This window comes from Triturus cristatus, chromosome 12 (assembly GCF_964204655.1).
Source record: "Triturus cristatus chromosome 12, aTriCri1.1, whole genome shotgun sequence".
NCBI lineage: Eukaryota > Metazoa > Chordata > Amphibia > Caudata > Salamandridae > Triturus > Triturus cristatus.
The window spans coordinates 5566791-5587422 of record NC_140595.1 but is presented as its reverse complement, the minus strand read 5'-3'; the positions used below and the strand labels follow the sequence as shown (position 1 = coordinate 5587422).

The window sequence follows — 20632 nt, the reverse complement described above, 5'->3', positions numbered from 1 at the left end:
GTGACCATACATGCCAATGGATCCAACTTGGGCAGATGGCCTCTGCCTCTAAGTGGAAGGGTAAAATACATCCACCTGAACTATTTTTATTAAATCTTCCACTTGTTTGCTCTAAAATGTTGGCATGAATGTTTATTACACTCCTGGGTTACTTCGGGCCCCCTGCTGGTACCACACGGGAACCCATTGAGTTGTAGATGTCGTGACCTCCTATAATGCTGGGGAGCAGCGCCCCCTTCTGCCGCATTTTATGAGCTCACTTGCTCACGGGCAACCATCTTAGGGTCAGGCATCGTCACCGCGCCTGCACGGACCGTGGGAGCATGACAGCTTGCCTGACTCTGACAGGGGCGTCATGAGCATGTCTCATTGTGAGGTCACAGCATTAATATTTATGAGAAGAGGCATGGTATAAACTAGAGCGCGGGGTGGGTGCCCGGGAGTCGCCGAGGCTGTGCCGCCTGCTGCCAGGTAAGTGACGTCGAGACAGAGGAAGCGTCGCCGCTGCTCTAGAAGGTTCCACGCGCGGGCCGCTGCCCGCGGCGGGCGAGCTTTTATGACATCAGAGGGAGCGTGGTTGGCTCGCGGGCTAGTGACGTCATATTATTGTTAATCCCGAGACGGGGTCTTTCTTGTGGCGCGCGCGAGGCTCGCAGCTCCTAAAATGGCTGTGGCCGGCGGCCATTTTAGGGCGCTGGAGCGGAGGGGCGCCGCGGGAAGCGTGACCTCTCCCCTCCTCTCACGTCTGCTTCGAGACCCGGCATGCGTGACAGGCATTTTAGGGCGCTGTAGCGGAGCGGTTCCGCGGGAAGCGGACCTCTCCTCCCCTCTCACGCCTGCCCGAGACCCGCCATGCGTGATAGGGATTTCATACATGCCAACATTTCAGAAAAGCAAAGTGGGAGATTCTTTAAAAAAAAATCGGGAGAATTGGGCCTTGAATGGGTTACTGTCATGTATGGGCTTTGGAAGTGTGCTGCTGCAGGATCGGACATTTGAAACGCAAATGCACGTTTTTTTCTTACCTTTCAGAAGCATGAAGCACAATGGCAGGAAGAGAGAGGGTGATGCAAGTGTTCTGCACTCACTGCTGGCCTGGCAGGTTGCTGGCAGTGCATATACCAACACCCCCCCCTACCTGTGTGGCAGCCCAGGCACACACACACCCACCCGAGTACTTCACAGGTCTTTAAAAGACCATTCGCTTGTTAATGGGGCTTTATTGGTTTTTCACCCCTTCTAGAGCCACTGCATAGCCAAGACTATTGCTGGAAGAATTAGCACGTTACACAATACCAAGCCCTGTCTGCTGAAACCCCGAGGAATCGGGTTTTTGTTTGCAGGAATCGGGAGGCGGGAGACTAGCCTTGAAATCGGTAGTCTCCCGCCTGAATCGGGAGGGTTGGCATGTCTGGGATTTTAGGGCGCTGGAGCGGAGAGGCGCCGCGGGAAACGTGACATCGTCCCCTCTCACGCCTGCTTCAAGACCCGCCATGCGTGACAGGGATTGCATTTTGCGATGCAGCGCACGCAACAAAATTCGTTTTATTAATTTAAATGTGTACTTACCTCCGTTCATCCATATTCTGGTGTTTACATTTCCCCACCCTGCCCCTCCCCCGCCCCGTTTCACTGCCCCAACAAACTCCCTCCACGAGCCGCTACTGAGCCTACTTGACACCTATGAAGTGCGCCCTACCTGTGACGGGCCATTTCATCACTTAACTATTACATTTGACAACTTGGTCTCCAGATGAACAATATAAAGAACAGGTTGAGGGGGATCCAGTCACAATCCTGGCCGATCTCAGAAAGTAACCATTAGTCAGGGAATCTTGGGGAGACAGGCCTACCGCTAGATTATTGGGTGAAGGAATGTATTTATTAAATTTATTTGTGTAGAGCGGACTTAGACAAATGTATAATAGAGTGTTTCCCTAAGAACAGAAATTGAACATTCGCACAGTAACTGCATGGACCAGATTTCAGAGAGGAATAACTGTTTTTTCTTTTCTTTTTATGGAGTGGGCTTATTGGGTTGCCGGTGTGCGGAATCCAAAGTCATGTTTGGTTTTTCACGGCTTGGGGTATGTCCGTTGACTGATGGCGGATGTGAGGTGAAGGACCGAAAATTAACTGCCATCCCAACCGTGTTCCTTTTCTGGCCTGCCCTGTGAGTTTTGCCAGCAGCAGATAAAGAAATATGTGGTGCCCTGTGATTTTTGCACGTGTTGTCAGGAGCATCCAAAGCCTTCTGATTCCCCCACCAACAGGAGTCTGTTATTTCTTTATGGCCCCTCAACAAGTAGGCGCTATAATGGTATTTAGACCTTAACTCAGGTCCTGAAGGTGCTAGGACTTAGTGACCTTTAGTGGGTGTCATCATTTTAACTGCCTGCAAGTCTATATCTGTTCTTATTTTAAGTAATACATTTTAGGGCCTACCTCACATACTGCAGTGTAACTTAATTGATCCAGGACTCAAAGAAAAAGCTTTGAATGGGTTTCCGTGCTTAGCAACCATGACTGATTGCTGTAGCTGTGGGTTGTTTGTTGCCTTTTTGTGGTTGTCTCTGCATGGACGTGATGGTTCCTGATCCAACTGAGATTTGGCTTTTTTTCCCAGTGTTCACCATGTCTTCTGATGATGGGAAACTTTTTATTGGTGGCCTCAGTTACAGCACAGATGAGCAGTGCTTGGAAGACGCATTTAGCAAGTATGGGCAGATCGCAGAAGGTGAGTGTTCCAGGCATGCTTAATGTTCTGCCTAATGTCATACATGACTAGACTGAAGTATGGGTGCAAGAGGTGTGTAGGACTCAGTGTAGGACTTTGCTGCTGGAAAAAATGGTTGCTGTATGTAAAAGTGTCACAAGTATAAATCCTGAAGGGTGGGTGATTCATCCTTTTTATCCTCGTTGAAAATGAACATCATTTCATTAGACAATGGAGGTTCTGCCAGTGACTGAGAGTAGCAAGTGTTCCATTAATGCCCCTTGTTTTCCCCCCTGTAGTTGTGGTCGTGAAGGATCGAGACACCCAGAAGTCCAGAGGGTTTGGTTTTGTCACCTTTGAGAGTGAAGAAGATGCCAAGGATGCCTTACAGGCCATGAATGGGAAGGCGAGTGCTTCTTACACTCTTTTGAATAAAGCAAAAGGTTGTATTGTTCTAATAGTGCTTGCAAATAATAGGCTGTCAGTAGTGGAACTGGCTGCCACTCATAGGTGTTTAGAAACAGTGGATCAGCCAAGTCTAGTTGTATAATGAAAGTCTAAAGGTTTGAGGAACAGATGAGCTAAAACCTAGCAGTTGATAGCTAAGACGGCCTTGTGTCTCGAGACCAGGTAGAGTTTAGACTAGATTACCATAGCTGCGCACCCATTCTCTTTCATGTAAATTGGGGTATATTGTGCCTCACACAGTTGTGTAGAATAACACTAAGGAATCTCTCGGAGTAAGATTTTTACTTCAAGGATGCGGATTGGACTTTCTTTATACAGATCTGCCCAATTGGATCTGCACGAGTATTCCTTTGCGCTTCATGGGTTTGGGGTGTTGAAGAACACCTTCACTTTCAGTGCAGCTTGACCAAATTATGGACCAAGGTTAGGCTTCTCTGTAATGTTTCCTCCACAAAATGCTCAATGTTTGCGTTGTGCAGAGGCCTTATTGGAGGGTAATAAATACTGCTGCTGGTCGGTCTCATGTACACTCTGCGTTTGATCTTCTACAGACTATTGATGGGCGCCAGATCCGAGTTGACCAGGCAGGCAAATCTTCAGACAGAAGCCGAGGGGCCTACAGAGGAGGATCTGGTGGCGGCAGAGGGTACCCACGTGGGGGCAGAGGAGGACGAGGCAAGTCTTTTGCATTTGGGATGCCCATGTACTGTGACAGGAAGATGTGTGGGTGGCTTTCTACAGCGCCTGAATAGTTTTTCTTATTGGTTGGAAGCAGGGCCAGCGCTAGGCATGGGCAGTGGGGGGTAGCTGCCCATGGCTTCGCACTCAGCCCACCAGCATGAGGCCCGCAGCAGTTCAACACACCACCAACCCTCTTGTACTCCTGCCAATCTATTGAAAGAAAGGTGTCTGTTTGCAATTGGGCCCATGAGAGGGAGAGGAGGGCCTCCTCCCTGGGCTCCTAGGGATGGTGTCCCAGTTGCAAGGAAGATACATTTTGTTTGTTTGCCCTGTAATTAGACCTCCTGCCCATCTGCCCATTCACAGACACTGCGGTACGCCCATTGTCAGCAGTTTAGCGCTCCATAAGTTTAACTCTCAGCCCCCAAGCAATTCTCACACCTTCAGCCTGATAGGAGCTGTAAAAGTGGCGCTTGTAGGTGGCTGAGAGGAGGAGCAGCTGCCCAGGAGGAGTCTGAACAAAGCAGCTTCTGTAACTGTGAATATGTAACATATGCAAATTAGATGGGCCTCGTACATTCCCTTTCGGACGAGGGCCCCAAAAATCCTAGAACCGTTCCTGGTTGGAAGCAGGAGTGCAGGACTTGTGGTAACTGCTGTTACCATCTTAGGGTTTAACATGCGTTGTATTACTTCTAAGTGTGGACATTGTACTCACTGAGTCTCTGCACATGCTTGCTTACTCGCTGACCTGCATGTGCTTTACCTTTCTTTCAGGTGGTGATAGCTACGGCAGCAGTCGATTTGAGTCCAGGAGTGGAGGATATGGTGGCGGTGGATATGGTGGTGGTTATGGATCCAGGGACTCTTACAGCAGGTAAGCGGGTGGGAAATTAATTGATTGTGGAATTGCAGCCAAATTAGGTTAATTTTTTGTGAAGATTTGGGTAAATTGTATGGAATGGCTCTGAGGTGTTACCGTGCAATACAGTCGCACAAACTGTCTTGGGTTCAGTCAGGCTCATTTGAACAACCTTAAGCTGAACTCTGGGTAGCTATGACTTTCGAGCAGCAAGGCCTGAACAAAGGAACTTAGTGTAAAGCAATTAATAGTACCAAACAATGAAATAAAGCCACACTACATGAACGAAACACGACCCCAAGTTATAAAAATAGATTTATTTTTATACATTTTTTATACATTTTTTTCAAAGTAATAGTGACTATGCAATCCATTTATTGTGTTATTAATGCACTGGCAGTATCCGAGCATCTATCCCAGATCACTCTCCCAAGTGCAAGCCCAGGCTGTTCAACTTTGCCCCCCTCTCGTCTTTATGGAAACATCACATCTTGAAAAATACTGTTCATCCAAGAGCTTATTGTAGCATCTGGTTCATAACAACCAGGGACCAATGCTGCATATTGATACAACAATTCCTTGTTACCCCTCAGTTTCCACAACCACTGAACTGACCTTAAAGGCCTTTTGCGGCAGACACCATATCAGCATTCAGCATTTCATTTGCTTTTCCTCCACGCTGTTTATTCCTAATTTACCAATCGGTGACCAGAAGTGTTTAACACTGAAGAGCACTTTGACTCGTATCCAATCAGACCATGTCCTCTAAGTGAGACCTTAACATAGAATGCCATGCTCCACCCCGCTGCCCGACATCATAGGGCCTTCCTAGAGATATAAGAAGAGAACAACAATTTGCACATTGAGACTTCGTCTTGGACTGATGGAAGCAACCAGCTCCAGTGTTAAAGGGCGGTCTTGAGACAAGCCACAACAAATGCCAAAAACTCTGCAGACTCGTGCTGGTGTGTGGTAGATAGAATGCAAGTACAAGACAGCTTCACAAGATCTCATACAGTAGGGGTAATGTAGAGCCATAATATGGTGTGATGTTTCCGACAGCTGGGAAATGATCCATCATTCCAAGCACAACTGATGGTCTGCCCCAGCTGAGAAGAATGCAAGACAAGAAGGAAGGTAGCCACGGGCCGCCATTAACCCGTATTTTATCTAACTCGCAAGTCCTTCTCAGCAAGTTGGATTGCTTTCAGTGGAGAAATTTAAAACTGATTTCCATCTCTGTAGCTAACCCATGTTAGTAAGATAGATTAAATAGTTCAGGAATGGAAAGTCAGTCTAACCTTGATCAGCGTATTGCATACCATTGTTCATTATTGAGCGTTTCTGCATTCATTTTGAATTCTAGTTGCTAAACCTTCCCACTGATATCCAAACATTTTTGCCCCATAGGTCATATGAGTAAATAAACCTCAAGAGATCACTAAGATCTTTGTTGGCGATGCTCAACACAAGCTTTTTTTCCTTTAAACCCCAGAAGACACCTGCAGCCCTGGGTCAAAGGCAGTCTTTGCAGAACGAGTAAACAATGGGTGGAAAAGAAGTTTTGGTAGAGTTTGTCCATATTCATTGTGGGCTTCAGAGTGGTACATGGATGAGTCCTTCTAGTCCAACCTGGAGACAATCTGCGAAAACTGAAAGTAAATGTACAATATTGTGAGCCCAACAATACAGAATTGTAATGCACAGCACTTGAATGTATTAGTGAAACTGAAAACGGAGGGTTACAGTTAAGTAATGTTTTACGTTAAAGGAAAAGCCTATCAAAAGCCTTTCTCTGATCTTTGTTCTGAGTGAGTCCAATTTTCACTTGGCAGGCCAAAGGCTGACCAGTAGCATCCTGCCATTTCTAGTCTACAGCTGCAGGTTTCTTATCCTGTCACCCCATCAACAGTGGTGCACCTCTGTACCCCTGGAATGGGATTCATTCAGATAGATAGCTGCAAGTTACGTCCAGGTAATAGTGGTGCGTCTCATTGTATTTCTCAAATGCTATCGAGTCTATTGCCGAAGATTTGCTGCCAAACTGGCAAGGATGGTGCACCTCTATGTGCGTGCAGAATACAATCTACATATACATCGAGGTGCACCACAGTTACAGGCTTAAAACCTGTAGCGATGGACCAGAAAGGATACAAATCTAATGGTGCAGCAAGGAGCACCACCCTTACTAGGAGAAAACCTGCAGGTGTGTACTGGAACGGATTCAATTCTACACGTACATCAAAATGCATCACTGTTACTGGGAGAAAACCTGCAGGTGTGTACTGGAACGGATTCAATTCTACACGTACATCGAAGTGCATCACCGGTACTGGGAGAAAACCTGCAGTTGTGTCCTGGAACGGATTCAATTCTACACGTATATCAAAATGCATCACTGTTACTGGGAGAAAACCTGCAGGTGTGTACTGGAACGGATTCAATTCTACACGTACATCGAAGTGCATCACCGGTACTGGGAGAAAATCTGCAGTTGTGTCCTGGAACGGATTCAATTCTACACGTACATCAAAATGCATCACTGTTACTGGGTGAAAATCTGCAGGTGTGTACTGGAACGGATTCAATTCTACACGTACATCGAAGTGCTTCACCGTTACTGGGATAACACCTTCAGGTATGTACTGGAATGGATTCAATTCCACACGAACATCAAAGTGCATCACCGTGAGTTGGATGAAACCTTCAGCTGCGCACTGGGATGGATCAAATTCTACCCGTACATTAAGGTGCATCATTGTTACTTTGATAAAACCTTCAGGTGTGTACTGGAATGGATTTGTACTGGAAGGGATTTGATTCTACACGTACATCGAAGTGCTTCATCGTTACTGGAATAAAACATTTAGGTGTGTACTGGAGTGGATTCAGTTCTACACGTACATCGAAGTGCTTCACGGTTACTGAGAGAAAACCTTCAGGTGTGTACTGGAACGGATTCAGTTCTACACGTACATCAAGGTGCATCATTGTTACTGAAATAAAACCTTCAGGTGTGTACTGGAATGGATTTGATTCTACACATACATCGAGTTCCACCATCGTTACTTGGATATAACCTTCAGCTGTGCATCCAGTAACTGAGGTACACCCCTGTGTAACTGTAGAATCAAATCTATTCCAGTATATTTTCATTCCACTAATGGTGGAATCCATCCCGTTAAATAGCTGAAGCTTCCATCCTTGTAACAGTGGTGCACCTTGCTTTACATTTTAGAACGGAATCCTAGCGCAGGCATAGCAAATGAAAGGCCATGTGATGTAAATATAAAACATTTTAATGTCCCACACACAAGAAAAGTAAAGGGTAGAACCACTCAACGCCCCAGGAAACAGTTTCAGGACTCTCCTGGAAGATTCTCAAAATGGTATATTTTGTTTGAATTTGAAATCTACATGTAGAACCAGCTATGGGTACAGCAAGTAATTAATCGTTACTTTGCATTAAGTACACATTGGCACCCCACTAAGTGGTGGCCGTCGTTCTTTCAGTGTTTTGGGGGGGAAATGGTTAGTGGTGTGTTTGGTCTGAATTTACAGTACAAAATGTTTAATGAATTTAATGAAAGCAATACATGAGACCGTGCATGTGAAAAAACAATCACTTCACATTTGTGCTTATAGGTAAGAACAATGAACAATGTTGACAACTTTCACAAGTTGCTAAACGTGGTAAAGTATGTTGGGTTTAGGGATGTCTGTCACAGATTTTGTATTCCCCATACATCAAAGCAGGACGCCCTATCACCAGTGTCTATGAATAAGTATTGAAATGCTTTTGTTTTTAAACACTGTTTTAAATGTGCAGACAAGTACATTTAATTGTTTTTTTTGGGGGGGGGGGGGGGGGTTGATTTGAGTCTGTCATAGTTACCATAAAGACATTTCTGACACATTTCAACCTGCCTCCTTCTCACTTTCTGCCGGTCATCATCAGGACTATAGTAGGACCCCTTGTCTCAGTGGGACCAACATTAAGTGTACAATAGCATCGTCAGTTGGAATGATCATTTGACTTTTACCCTGTTTTAAAGAAAGAGGTTTCTTATCCATATTTCATTAGCACTCTGTGTGATGAGGCTTTTAGTGCAGCATATATATTATGACATGTCGGTGCACCTTTCGATCCGTGATTCCGACACTGTTATTAGTTCAACTGGTGAGGGTCTACAGCTTCTGTACAAAGTAGCACAGAGCAGCTCATACATTCATGTGGGATATATGCGTCATGTGAAGAGACGTCTTGCTGGAAAAAAAACTTCAGAAACGGAACTGAATGTGCTTTTTTATTAGAAGTGGGCAAGATAAAGTAACAAGGCAAGCAGAGCTAAAGCCAAGCCAAGAGTCTGGCCTGGCTGTAAGACCCCTTGCATGAGAAGAGCCCTGGGAATGTTAGCCATTTTAATCGTGCAACAAGCAACATTTAAAATATGATCAATTCTTTTCAGAATAAAAAAAGGGAATATTTCTTTCACATGAGGCAGCTTTGACACTAACAGGTTATATTATACGTTCACTTTAGAGGTCATTATTAAAAGCAGTTTTGTAAAATATAAAGTTGGAACCATTTGTACACCTGTCTTGGCGAACATGCCTTTAGTGAACTAACAGGCAAAACAGTTGTCATGTGCTCCATGTATGTTAATCACAGACTTATTAAGAAAATTAGAAAACTTTGCTTTTTTAGTATGATGGGTTTTGCCTCTCTTCTTCCTCTTTTTTCCCCGAGTTTAGCGCCGGGACACTTTCGAGTAGCTGCGCGCTGTATAAATTAATGATAACATAACATAACTTATAGATGGAGCAACATCATAGTATATTACACCAAACCTAATATATTTGTACAGCCCAAATTCTGGATGCACAGATTTGAAGGTGGAAATGACGAAAATGGTGGATTGGTGAAACAAAATATTTTACTAAGATCAGACCGTTTGGTTAAGCTGGGAAGCCTGGATTAATCACAGGGTTTGTGGTTTCACTTTGTACAAATCAGACACTAACTGGCTTTTTATTTGACTCTTGTGTTTGCGTAAAATGTTAGGTGCACAAGCATCAAAATAGGCAAATACGATTCCTTATTTGCGATTATTAAGGAATCGCAATTATGAAATCGCAATTGCCTATGCATGTAGGAATCGCAAAAAAAAATTGCAATTCCTATACATTCCTTAATTGCTAGTCCCAAATTGCGAGTCGCAATTATGGATTGGCTTTCCACTAATTCCTATGGGCCTAGAGGCCCATAGGAATGAATGGGAATTGCTCGCGCAATTTGCGAGTACCAAATAGGTACTTTCAAATTACGCATGCAATTTCAAGGGTGCATGGGGGGCCAAAAGGACACCCTGATGCACCCCTGAAATTACATTATCACATGTTGCGCACACACACATGCCCCAAGGGCATGTATGTGTGCAACATGGAGCTTGGAAAAATTCACTTTTGTGCAATTTTCTAAGTTCTCGCAAATTATCATCAACTTTGACGGTAATTTGCGTTTCATAATTGCGAACTCGCAATAATTTTTGGGTTCACGCATTGCAATTCCTTAAGTGCAATTGCAATTTAAGTAATCGCATATTTAGCGATTCCTAAAATTGCGATTTTTGCATTTGGGATGATGCATCCCAAAAGCAAAAATACTCATAGCTAAGGAGCAGATTCTGCGAATCTGCCCCTTTGCAACCGGTATTTCCGTTGATGCATGTGGCCCTTAATGCCTTGTTTTTATGTTTGTGCACAAGGGTAGAGCGAGGGTGGCAGGAAAAATCACATGAAGTTCAACTCGTTTTGAGCTTGAGGTTCTGTGAGAAGTTGGCCTGGTATATGATGTTCACTAATTAAAGTGACCACCTTGTACCATGCCAAGCAACCCTTATGGTGTGGTTGTAAGTCAACCTTTTTGGACCAGCTGCCCTAGTGGTAGCGTAGGCTAAGCAGTCTTTCAGGCTAAACTCGTTTAGGCATGTGAAGCAAGCTGTTTTACCATATGTAACCCCCTTTTATACCAATGAAAGGACACCACACAGATATATATTCAAAATATATATGTATTTATTACTCAAAGTATCCCCTAGACTCTTTATGAGTACAGGAGCACAAATCGTTAAACAAGAAAGTATCACAATATACAGAAGTTGCACTTTATATGGATAGGCCCTGGTGGCCGCTCAAACCATATACTAAAATAGTGGTATAAGTACCATGAACAGGAAAGGGAGAAGGCCTAGGGCCTCTAGAATCGCTGGGCCTACAAGGAGCTAACTTCAGTTAGTGACCAGGAGGTCCACGGGTCGCGTGTGCAGTGAGGAAAGTTACACGCGGGCTCCCATAGGTTTTCAATGGGTGCGTAAAAGTTCAAAAGTTACTGCTAGAAGGGTCTTCTGGTTGGACTACGAAATCAAGACTTCAAACCTAGACATTAGAGATGTTACTCTACACTTGTGCACCGGAGTGCCAGCTTTACCTCACCCACAGGAAGCGGGTGCATAGGGCTCGAAATGCGTCGGGTTTCGTCTATCTGTTCAATGGAGCCTGATGACAAAGATGCTGCAGGCGGTCGGTCCAGAAGAGATGCGGTGGATCCAAGGGTGGATCGGAAGTGTAGAAGACCTGTAAGCAGAGGGGACAGTGTTCACAGTCACTAGCCAGTGACCGGCGCGGCACCAGGTAGGTACCAGGCGATGTCGGGTGCAAACAGGTGAAGAGGTGTAGCTTGTCTCTGCAGCCACGTGGTCCCTGAAGGTCGACGACGTCCAGGAGTCGGTTTACGAGCTGTCCCACGCAGGCTCTCGCTGTCGGCGGTGTCGGCGACTCAGAAGAAGCAAACAAGCCTTGGCAAAAGCAGGAGTCGCAGAATCGAAGAAAGCTGTTGGCTCTGACCAGCAAGGTCAGAGGGGCTGCTCCTTTGGAGGGAAGCAGGGGCCAGTCTGGAGCAACCAGACCAGCGTCGTAGTTTTTCAAGATGGTCGCCAAGATGGCCACTAGCCAACGGGCCAGGGACCGGGCAGGCGCGTCGAGTCGCAAAGTGCAGAGGGGCCCCACGCAGATCGTGGAGATGCTGGAGGGCTCACCTTTGGTGCAGATGCTGCTTGGATGTTTGGCTTCTCAGGACCCAAAGCACAACTCGGAGGGAGCCTCTGTTGTCGCGCTTGCAGCTTGTCGAGTGTCTTCCAAGATGGCTGGGTCCACGTGTCTCGGTGCCTCCACGGGTTCCTTCTTTGCAGGGACTGTGGATTGGGCTGTGAGAGGTCTGGAGGTCCAGTTCTTGTCGGTCTCTGGGCTCGGGCTCCGGCGGGAGGCGGCGGCAAAGCAGACGTCGATTCGCTGTTTGGTGCTTGCGTTAGCAAGATGGTCACTCCCTGTCCATAGGGGAGAATTCCTTCAGTCTTCTGTGCAGCAGAACTTCGAAGTTCCCGTCTTCTTCTTAGTGTTAAGTTGATTCCAGGATGTCTGAAGTCTTAGGACACAGTTCCTACCTTTAAGCGGATTCTAGGGGCCGGACTACCTGCTAAGTCCTTCCCTAAGGGTGAGACCAGGAAGGGGGGTGGTTACACCCCCAATCCTTTGTCCAGCTCGCCCCAGGTCCGGGGCTGGTGTGCCCCAGGACCGGTTTGAACTGGCATATGCACCGAGGCTCCTTGTGAGCCTCAGGCATGTCTGATTCTATTCAAGCCCTACCTGACCAATACACAAAATCCTGTCTGGGGTGGTGCTCGCACCCCCCCTGGCAGGAAACCCTTTGTCCACGTCTCCCAAGCTGGAAGGACTCCCAGCAGCAGGAGGGCAGACTTGTGTCGGTGGTGGCAGCGTCCATTTTGTGGAGCTGAGGCTATGTCTGATTTTACCCCGGTTTCAGGTTCTGTACATGTCGTGTCCCTCTAGAAGGGTGGAATGCTAACCCCGTCGCCAGAACTGGCGAGGGGTTAGTATTCCAATTCGTATGACACCTTACTCGACATGTTTTGATAAAGCCAAACCAAAGATAGCATTTAACCACGAGGTTCATAATGCACTTAAGAGTATATGGTATGGCGATATCTGGAAACGGTAGAAGGAAGTTGTTCCGACTACTGCAGACAGGCTCAGCTCATGCCAGAGCACCATCTCACATGAAACCAAGCACTCTGCCTTCAGGATTGTTAAGGCCTGCCATAGGAGTGACTTATAGGTTAACATGTGTCCCATTTAAGGTTAGGTATAGGCATACTACACCTAAGTAAGAGGTGGATACACCAACTTACCCCAGCTGAGTGATCAGCCAGTTGTGTCAAATTGTTAGGCCAGGCCAGGGGTGGCACAATACATGCTTCAGCCCCTGGTAGGCCTTAGATACACCAATGCCCTGGGTACCTAGTGTACACTGGTACAGGGGCTCACAGGGTGATCCAGTTCCAATTGGTTATGCACCTAAAGTGCATAGTGTCAATTTAGTAGAGAGAACAGCAGGCTCGGGGTCTGATTAGCAGGCCCACAGCCTCAATATGTCAAAAACCAGTGAAGCAAAAAGCAAAAATTTGGGGTGACCATAGGATAGCAGACCCTACTCTCCTACACAACCCCCCCCCCCCAAACGCAGGGACATTAAACTAGCCTTGACCAGTCTCGTCTTCATGTCCTAAGTGGAAGTACCTGGAGAGACCATCTGCATTCCCATGGTCTGTACCTGGCCGGTGCTCCACTGTAAAGTCCATCCCCTGTAGGGAAATGGACCACCTAAGCAGTTTGGGGTTTTCACCCTTCATCTGATTTAGCCACAGGAGGGGCTTATGGTCGGTCTGAATCTTGAAGTGAGTGCCAAACAAGTATGGCCTCAGCTTCTTCAGGGCCCACACCACAGCAAAGGCCTCCCTCTCAATAGCTGACCAATTCTTCTCTCTGGGGGTCAACCTTCTGCTAATAAAAGCAATGGGTTGGTCTTGACCATCTACATTAAGTTGTGACAGCACAGCTCCCACACCCAACTCAGAAGTATCTGTTTGGACAATAAACTCTTTGGAGTAGTCAGGACTTTTCAGGATAGGTGCAGAGCACATGGCCTTCTTCAGGTCTTCAAATGCCTTTTGACAGCTTACTGTCCACTGAACCTTTTTGGGCATCTTTTTGGATGTCAGATAATTAAGAGGAGTCACAATGGACCCATAGTTCTTAACAAACTTCCTGTAGTACCCAGTCAAGCCCAAGAAAGCTCGGACTTGAGTCTGGGTGGTGGGAGGAGACCAGTCCTTGATGGATTGTATCTTACTCTCCAGTGGTTGAACTTGGCCTCCACCTACAAGGTGGCCCAAGTACACAACCTTACTCTGCCCTATTTATCACTTAGTAGCCTTGATAGTGAGGCCTGCCTTTTGCAGAGCCTCAAGTACCTTCTTCAGGTGGATCAGGTGATCCTCCCAGGTGGAGCTAAAGACAGCAATGTCATCAAGATATGCTGCGCAAAAGTCATCCAACCCAGTAAGGACTTGATTCACCAAACTTTAGAAGGTGGCAGGTGCATTCTTCAGACCAAAGGGCATCACCAAAAATTGGTAGTGTCCTCCTGGGGTTGAAAATGCTGTTTTGGCCTTAGACTCCTCAGCTAACCTGATTTGCCAATAGCCAGCTGTCAAATCAAATGTGCTCAAAAACTTAGCAGAAGCCAGTTTATCTATGAGCTCATCTGCCCTTGGAATAAGATGTGCGTCTGTCCTAGTGACAGCATTGAGTCCTCTGTAATCCACACAGAACCTCATCTCTCTCTTGCCATCTTTGGTGTGAGGTTTGGGGACCAGAACCACTGGGCTAGCCCAGGGGCTCTCTGAGGGCTCAATGACACCCAGTTCCAGCATTTTGTGTACCTCAGCCTTTATACAGTCCCTGACATGGTCAGGTTGCCTGTAAAGTTTGTTCTTCACAGGAAGACTGTCACCAGTGTCTACCACATGGGTACACCAATCAGTTTGACTAGGTATCAGTGAGAACATATGCTGAAATGATTGTAGAACTTGTCTACATTCAATCTGCTGATGCTCAGTGAGGTTGCCTCCAAGGGTCACTCCTTCAACTGAACCATCTTCAGGGTTCTGAGACAACAGGTCTGGGAGAGGGTCACTCTCTTCCTCCTGTCCCTCATCTGTAGCCATGAGCAAGCCCATGTCTGCCCTGTCAACATATGCTTTTAACCTGTTAACATGGATTACCCTGTGGGGACTCCTGGGAGTGCCTAGGTCCACCAAGTAGGTAACCTCTCCCTTCTTTTCCAGGATTGTATGGGGTCCAGACCATTTGTCTTGGAGTGCTGCTGGGGCCACTGGCTCCAACACCCATACCTTCTGTCCTGGCTGAAACTCAACCAAGACAGCCTTTTTGTCATGCCAAGCTTTCTGTAAGGCCTGGCTTGCCTCAAGGTTTTTGGATGCCTTCTCCATGTACTCAGCCATCATGGAGCAGAGACCAAGTACATAGTCCACTATGTCTTGCTTAGGCTTTTTGAGAGGTAACTCCCATCCTTCCCTCACTAGACATAGGGGGCCTCTTACAGGGTGCCCAAACAACAATTCAAAGGGGCCGTAGCCAACTCCTTTTTGTAGGACCTCTCTGTAAGCAAACAGAAGGCAGGGTAGAAGGATGTCCCATCTTCGCCTGAGCTTTTCAGGTAATCCTTTGATCATACCCTTTAGGGTCTTGTTGAATCTCTCAACAAGCCCATTGCATTGTGGGTGATAAGGAGTGGTGAACTTGTAGTTGACACCACATTCCTTCCACATAGCTGTCAAGTATCCTGACATGAAGTTGATACCTCTGTCAGAAACTACCTCCTTAGGAAACCCCACTCTGGAGAATACTCCCAGTAAGGCCCTGGCCACAACAGGAGCTGTTGTGGTCCTAAGGGGAATTGCCTCTGGATACCTGGTGGCATGATCCACTACCACCAGTATAAATCTTTGCCCAGATGCAGTGGGGGGATCCATGGGACCCACTATATCTATCCCCACTCTTTCAAAGGGAACCTCCACCACAGGTAGTGGTATTAGGGGGGCCTTTGTTGTGCCACCTGATTTGCCACTGGCTTGGCAGGTCACACAGGAGCGACAAAACTCCTTGGTATCTTCATTCATGTGAGGCCAGTGAAAGTGAGGGACAAGCCTGTCCCAAGTCTTGTTCTGGCCTAAGTGTCCTGCTAGAGGAATATCATGGGCCAAGGTAAGAAGGAAGCCCCTAAATTGCAGAGGTATAACCAACCTCCTGGTTGCACCAGGTTTTGGGTCTCTAGCCTCTGAATAAAGGAGCCCATCATCCCAATACACTTTATGGGTACCTTGAGCATTCCCAGCAGCCTCCGCAGCAGCCAGCTGTCTGAGGGGTTCAAGAGATGGACAGGATAACTGAGCCTGCCCCAAGTCAGCCCTAGAAGGTCCCCCTGTCCCCAGAAACTCAGCCTGGTAAGGTTCAAGCTCTTCAGGGACAGTTCCTTCAGGGTTCTCAAGATCCTCCTCCTGGGAAGACTGATCCTCACTTGGAGGCAGGGGGGAAGGCACAGCCTTAACCCTCCTGTTCTTCTTCTTGGAAGGTGTTTGGTCCATTGTTCCAGGATCCAAGACCTGAGGTTCAGTAAGGCACTTTTTGGTCTGTGACCTGGTCACAGCAAGGACATGTGGTGATATACCTAACATCTCTGCATGTGTCCTGTACTCCACTTCTGACCATAGAGAACTCTCTAGGTCATTGCCCAACAAACATTCTACTGGGAGGTCTGCACTAACCACAACCCTTTTGAGGCCAGTTACCCCTCCCCATGAGAAGTTAACAACAGCCACACTATATGAAGTAGTGGCATTGCTGGCATTGGTCACCAGGTAATTCTCACCTGGTATGTACTGTCCGGGATCCACAAAGCCTGGTGTCACCATAGTGACACTGGCACATGTGTCCCTGTAGACTTGAGCCACTTTTGTATTTATCAATGGAGTCTGTCTGTACTTGCCCAGGTTACTGGGGCTCACAGTCAGGGACAAATCCATGTCCCCATCACAGATCAAGACTGCCTGTGTAAGGGTTCTGTCTAGGTCAGAATCTCCTTCAGTTCCCATAGTGATTCCCACTACACCCTTTGTCTGGGGACCAACACTGCTAACAGTACTACTGGGAGCAGGTGCCTTAGGGGCAACAGTGTTGGGGGCTCCACCCTTCTTACAATCACTAGTCCAGTGAGTTGTATTCTTGCAAGATTTGCACCAGGGTTTCTTTGGACCTTCTTTCTTCTTTCCTTTAGATTGTTGGGACCCACCCTCATTAGTACTAGTTTGGGGCCCTGTTGAAGACTTCTGGTCTTTGGATTTCTGATCACCACCCTTTTGGTCTTTTTTCTTCTGATCACCCCATTGGCCCTGGTTCTGGTTCTTTTGCTTAACCCTGGTTCTGACCCATTTGTCTGCCTTCTTTCCCATTTCTTGGGGAGAGGTCAGATCCGAGTCAACCAAGTGTTGATGCAGTTGCTGGTTTTGACAATTATTTAAAATTTGTTCTCTCATCATCAAATTGTACAATCCTGTATAATCTGAAACCTTACTTCCCAGCAACCAACCCTCCAAAGCCTTAGTGGCACATTCAATATATTCAGACCAGTCCTGAGTCTGTGTCTTCTGGGTATCTCTGAACATTAACCTGTACTGTTCAGTGGTTAAGCCTAACCCATCAACCAGGACACTCTTCAGGGCTCTGTAGTTTCTGACATCCTCCTCTCTAACAGTGAGGAGTCTATCTCTGCCTCTACCTTCAAAGGAGAGCCATAAGATTGCTGCCCACTGGTCCTCAGGAACCTGCTGCACTTTGCAGGCTCTCTCAAGAGCAGTCATCCACTTGTGGATATCATCCCCACTTTTGTAGGGGGGCACAACCTTGGACAGGTTCCTATTATCAAAGACCCTATCTTTGTCCCTCGGGACAATGCTGCCACCAGTGGGTATAGACCCACTCTCTCTAGGTTGCCTAGCCTTGCTCAGTTTCTCTTCCATCAGGGCTACTTCTAGCTCCTGTTTCCTGATCGTCAGCTGGGCTTCCTGCATTCTGGCCTCATGCTCCCTCCTCTGAGGGCTGGTCATCCTTCTTCTGGAGTGACCTTGAGAGCCTCTAGAGGCATGAGAAGCATTAGAGTCACCTGAGGGATTCCTCTATCTCCCAACCCCTGGTTAAGTCCACTAGGGAGATTCAATGGGGGGAACCCATAGTCATTCCCAAATAGTCTTAAGTTAGCTGAGCCAAGTATAACACTTGGCACTGGGCTATTTCTCCCATCAGAATTACTACTACCATCAGACTCATCCCCTTTGTCATCCTTGTCCCTATGCTGATCCTCATCATCTGTAGTCTGATTCTCACCTAAGGGGCAACTGTTAGGAAGGGGTGCTTCAGTAGCATCTTCAGAAGGAGGGCCTCCTGTTCCAGTCCATAAGGGGCCTAACTGGGAGGCTTTCTTGAGAGCTCTCTGATCTTCATCAGTTTGCAAGAGTTCTCTGAGTTCAGCAGAGGTAGGGTTCCTGGGCTGTTTAAGGCCCCTGGAATTAGCCAACTGCCTGAGCTCATTCTGGTTTAGGGTAGCAAAGATGGATGGTGCCCTCTGGGGGTCACTCTCAACAGAGATGGGTATGTTGGACCCCTCTGCCCCAGCCATTGCTCTTAAGTGTGGGTGGATGTGTTGCAACTACCTACACTTGGGTTTTCCTACTAAACCTATCTAGTAGTTCTAGTCAGGGTGTGCTACTCCCTTTTCTCTACAACAACTAAGTTCAGTAGAACTTAAGTATATAACTAACTTGTTTTATATGTACCTAAAGGTACCTGTATGATCTTTCAATTGGTAACAAAGAGATTACAGAGGTAAAACAACAGCAAGCTCAAATCCCAACCGCTGCTCACCAATGTGAGAAGTTGGCCTGGTATATGATGTTCACTAATTACAGTGACCACCTTGTACCATGCCAAGCAACCCTTATGGTGTGGTTGTAAGTCAACCTTTTCGGACCAGCTGCCCTAGTGGTAGCGTAGGCTAAGCAGTCTTTCAGGCTAAACTCGTTTAGGCATGTGAAGCAAGCTGTTTTACCAGATGTAACCCCCTTTTATACCAATGAAAGGACACCATACAGATATATATTCAAAATATATATGTATTTATTACTCAAAGTATCCCCTAGACTCTTTATGAGCACAGGAGCACAAATCGTTAAACAAGAAAGTATCACAATATACAGAAGTTGCACTTTACATGGATAGGCCCTGGTGGCCGCTCAAACCATATACTAAAATAGTGGTATAAGTACCACGAACAGGAAAGGGAAAAGGCCTAGGGCCTCTAGAATCGCTGGGCCTACAAGGAGCTAACTTCAGTTAGTGACCAGGAGGTCCACGGGTCGCGTGTACAGTGAGGAAAGTTACACGCGGGCTCCCATAGGTTTTCAATGGGTGCGTAAAAGTTCAAAAGTTACTGCTAGAAGGGTCTTCTGGGTGGACTACGAAATCAAGACTTCAAACCTAGACATTAGAGATGTTACTCTACACTTGTGCACCGGAGTGCCAGCTTTACCTCACCCACAGGAAGCGGGTGCATAGGGCTCGAAATGCGTTGGGTTTCGTCTATCTGTTCAATGGAGCCTGATGACAAAGATGCTGCAGGCGGTCGGTCCAGAAGAGATGCGGTGGATCCAAGGGTGGATCGGAAGTGTAGAAGACCTGTAAGCAGAGGGGACAGTGTTCACAGTCACTAGCCAGTGACCAGCGTGGCACCAGATGGGTACCAGGCGATGTCGGGTGCAAACAGGAAGGAAGGTGTAGCTTGTCTCTGCAGCCACGTGGTCCCTGAAGGTCGACGACGTCCAGGAGTCGGTTCACGAGCTGTCCCACGCAGGCTCTCGCTGTCGGCGGTGTCGGCGACTCAGAAGAAGCAAACAAGCCTTGGCAAAAGCAGGAGTCGCAGGAATCGAAGAAAGCTGTTGGCTCTGACCAGCAAGGTCAGAGGGGCTGCTCCTTTGGAGGGAAGCAGGGGCCAGTCTGCAGCAACCAGACCAGCGTCGTAGTTTTTCAAGATGGTCGCCAAGATGGCCACTAGCCAACGGGCCAGGGTCCGGGCAGGCGCGTCGAGTCGCAAAGTGCAGAGGGGCCCCACGCAAATCGTGGAGATGCTGGAGGGCTCACCTTTGGTGCAGATGCTGCTCGGATGTTGGGCTTCTCAGGACCCAAAGCACAACTCGGAGGGAGCCTCTGTTGTCGCGCTTGCAGCTTGTTGAGTGTCTTCCAAGATGGCTGGCTCCACGTGTCTCGGTGCCTCCACAGGTTCCTTCTTTGCAGGGACTGTGGATCGGGCTGTGAGAGGTCTGGAGGTCCAGTTCTTGTCGGTCTCTGGGCTCGGGCTCCGGCAGGAGGCGACGGCAAAGCAGACGTCGATTCGCTGGTTGGTGCTTGCGTTAGCAAGATTGTCACTCCCTGACCATAGGGGAGAATTCCTTCAGTCTTCTGTGCAGCAGAACGTCGAAGTTCCCGTCTTCTTCTTAGTGTTAAGTTGATTCCAGGATGTCTGAAGTCTTAGGACACAGCTCCTACCTTTAAGCGGATTCTAGGGGCCGGACTACCTGCTAGGTCCCTCCCTAAGGGTGGGACCAGGAAGGGGGGTGGTTACACCCCCAATCCTTTGTCCAGCTCGCCCCAGGTCCGGGGCTGGTGTGCCCCAGGACCGGTTTGAACTGGCATATGCACCGAGGCTCCTTGTGAGCCTCAGGCATGTCTGATTCTATTCAAGCCCTACCTGACCAATACACAAAATCCTGTCTGGGGTGGTGCTCGCACTTCCCCTGGCAGGAAACCCTTTGTCCACGTCTCCCAAGCTGAAAGTACTCCCAGCAGCAGGAGGGCAG

At 47.5% G+C, this 20632-nt stretch overlaps 1 protein-coding gene across 5 annotated transcripts in view; it reads left to right on the top strand.

Annotated features, from left to right (window-relative positions):
- The first annotated feature begins 333 nt into the window (after nt 1-333).
- The window catches only part of LOC146772144 (cold-inducible RNA-binding protein-like), a 33403-nt gene continuing 13104 nt past the window's right edge, over nt 334-20632 (top strand). The window contains exons 1-6 of one of the 5 annotated variants that reach the window (XM_085637863.1): nt 334-471; nt 2026-2173; nt 2627-2737; nt 3016-3122; nt 3736-3859; nt 4643-4742. In XM_085637863.1, coding sequence (XP_085493989.1) covers nt 2635-2737; nt 3016-3122; nt 3736-3859; nt 4643-4742 — 434 coding nt within the window. In that variant the 5' untranslated portion in view covers nt 334-471; nt 2026-2173; nt 2627-2634. Of the gene's footprint in view, nt 472-1755; nt 2174-2626; nt 2738-3015; nt 3123-3735; nt 3860-4642; nt 4743-20632 lie in introns of those variants that run through there. The other 4 variants (XR_014972050.1, XM_085637862.1, XR_014972049.1 and 1 more) reach the window with 4 other exon arrangements.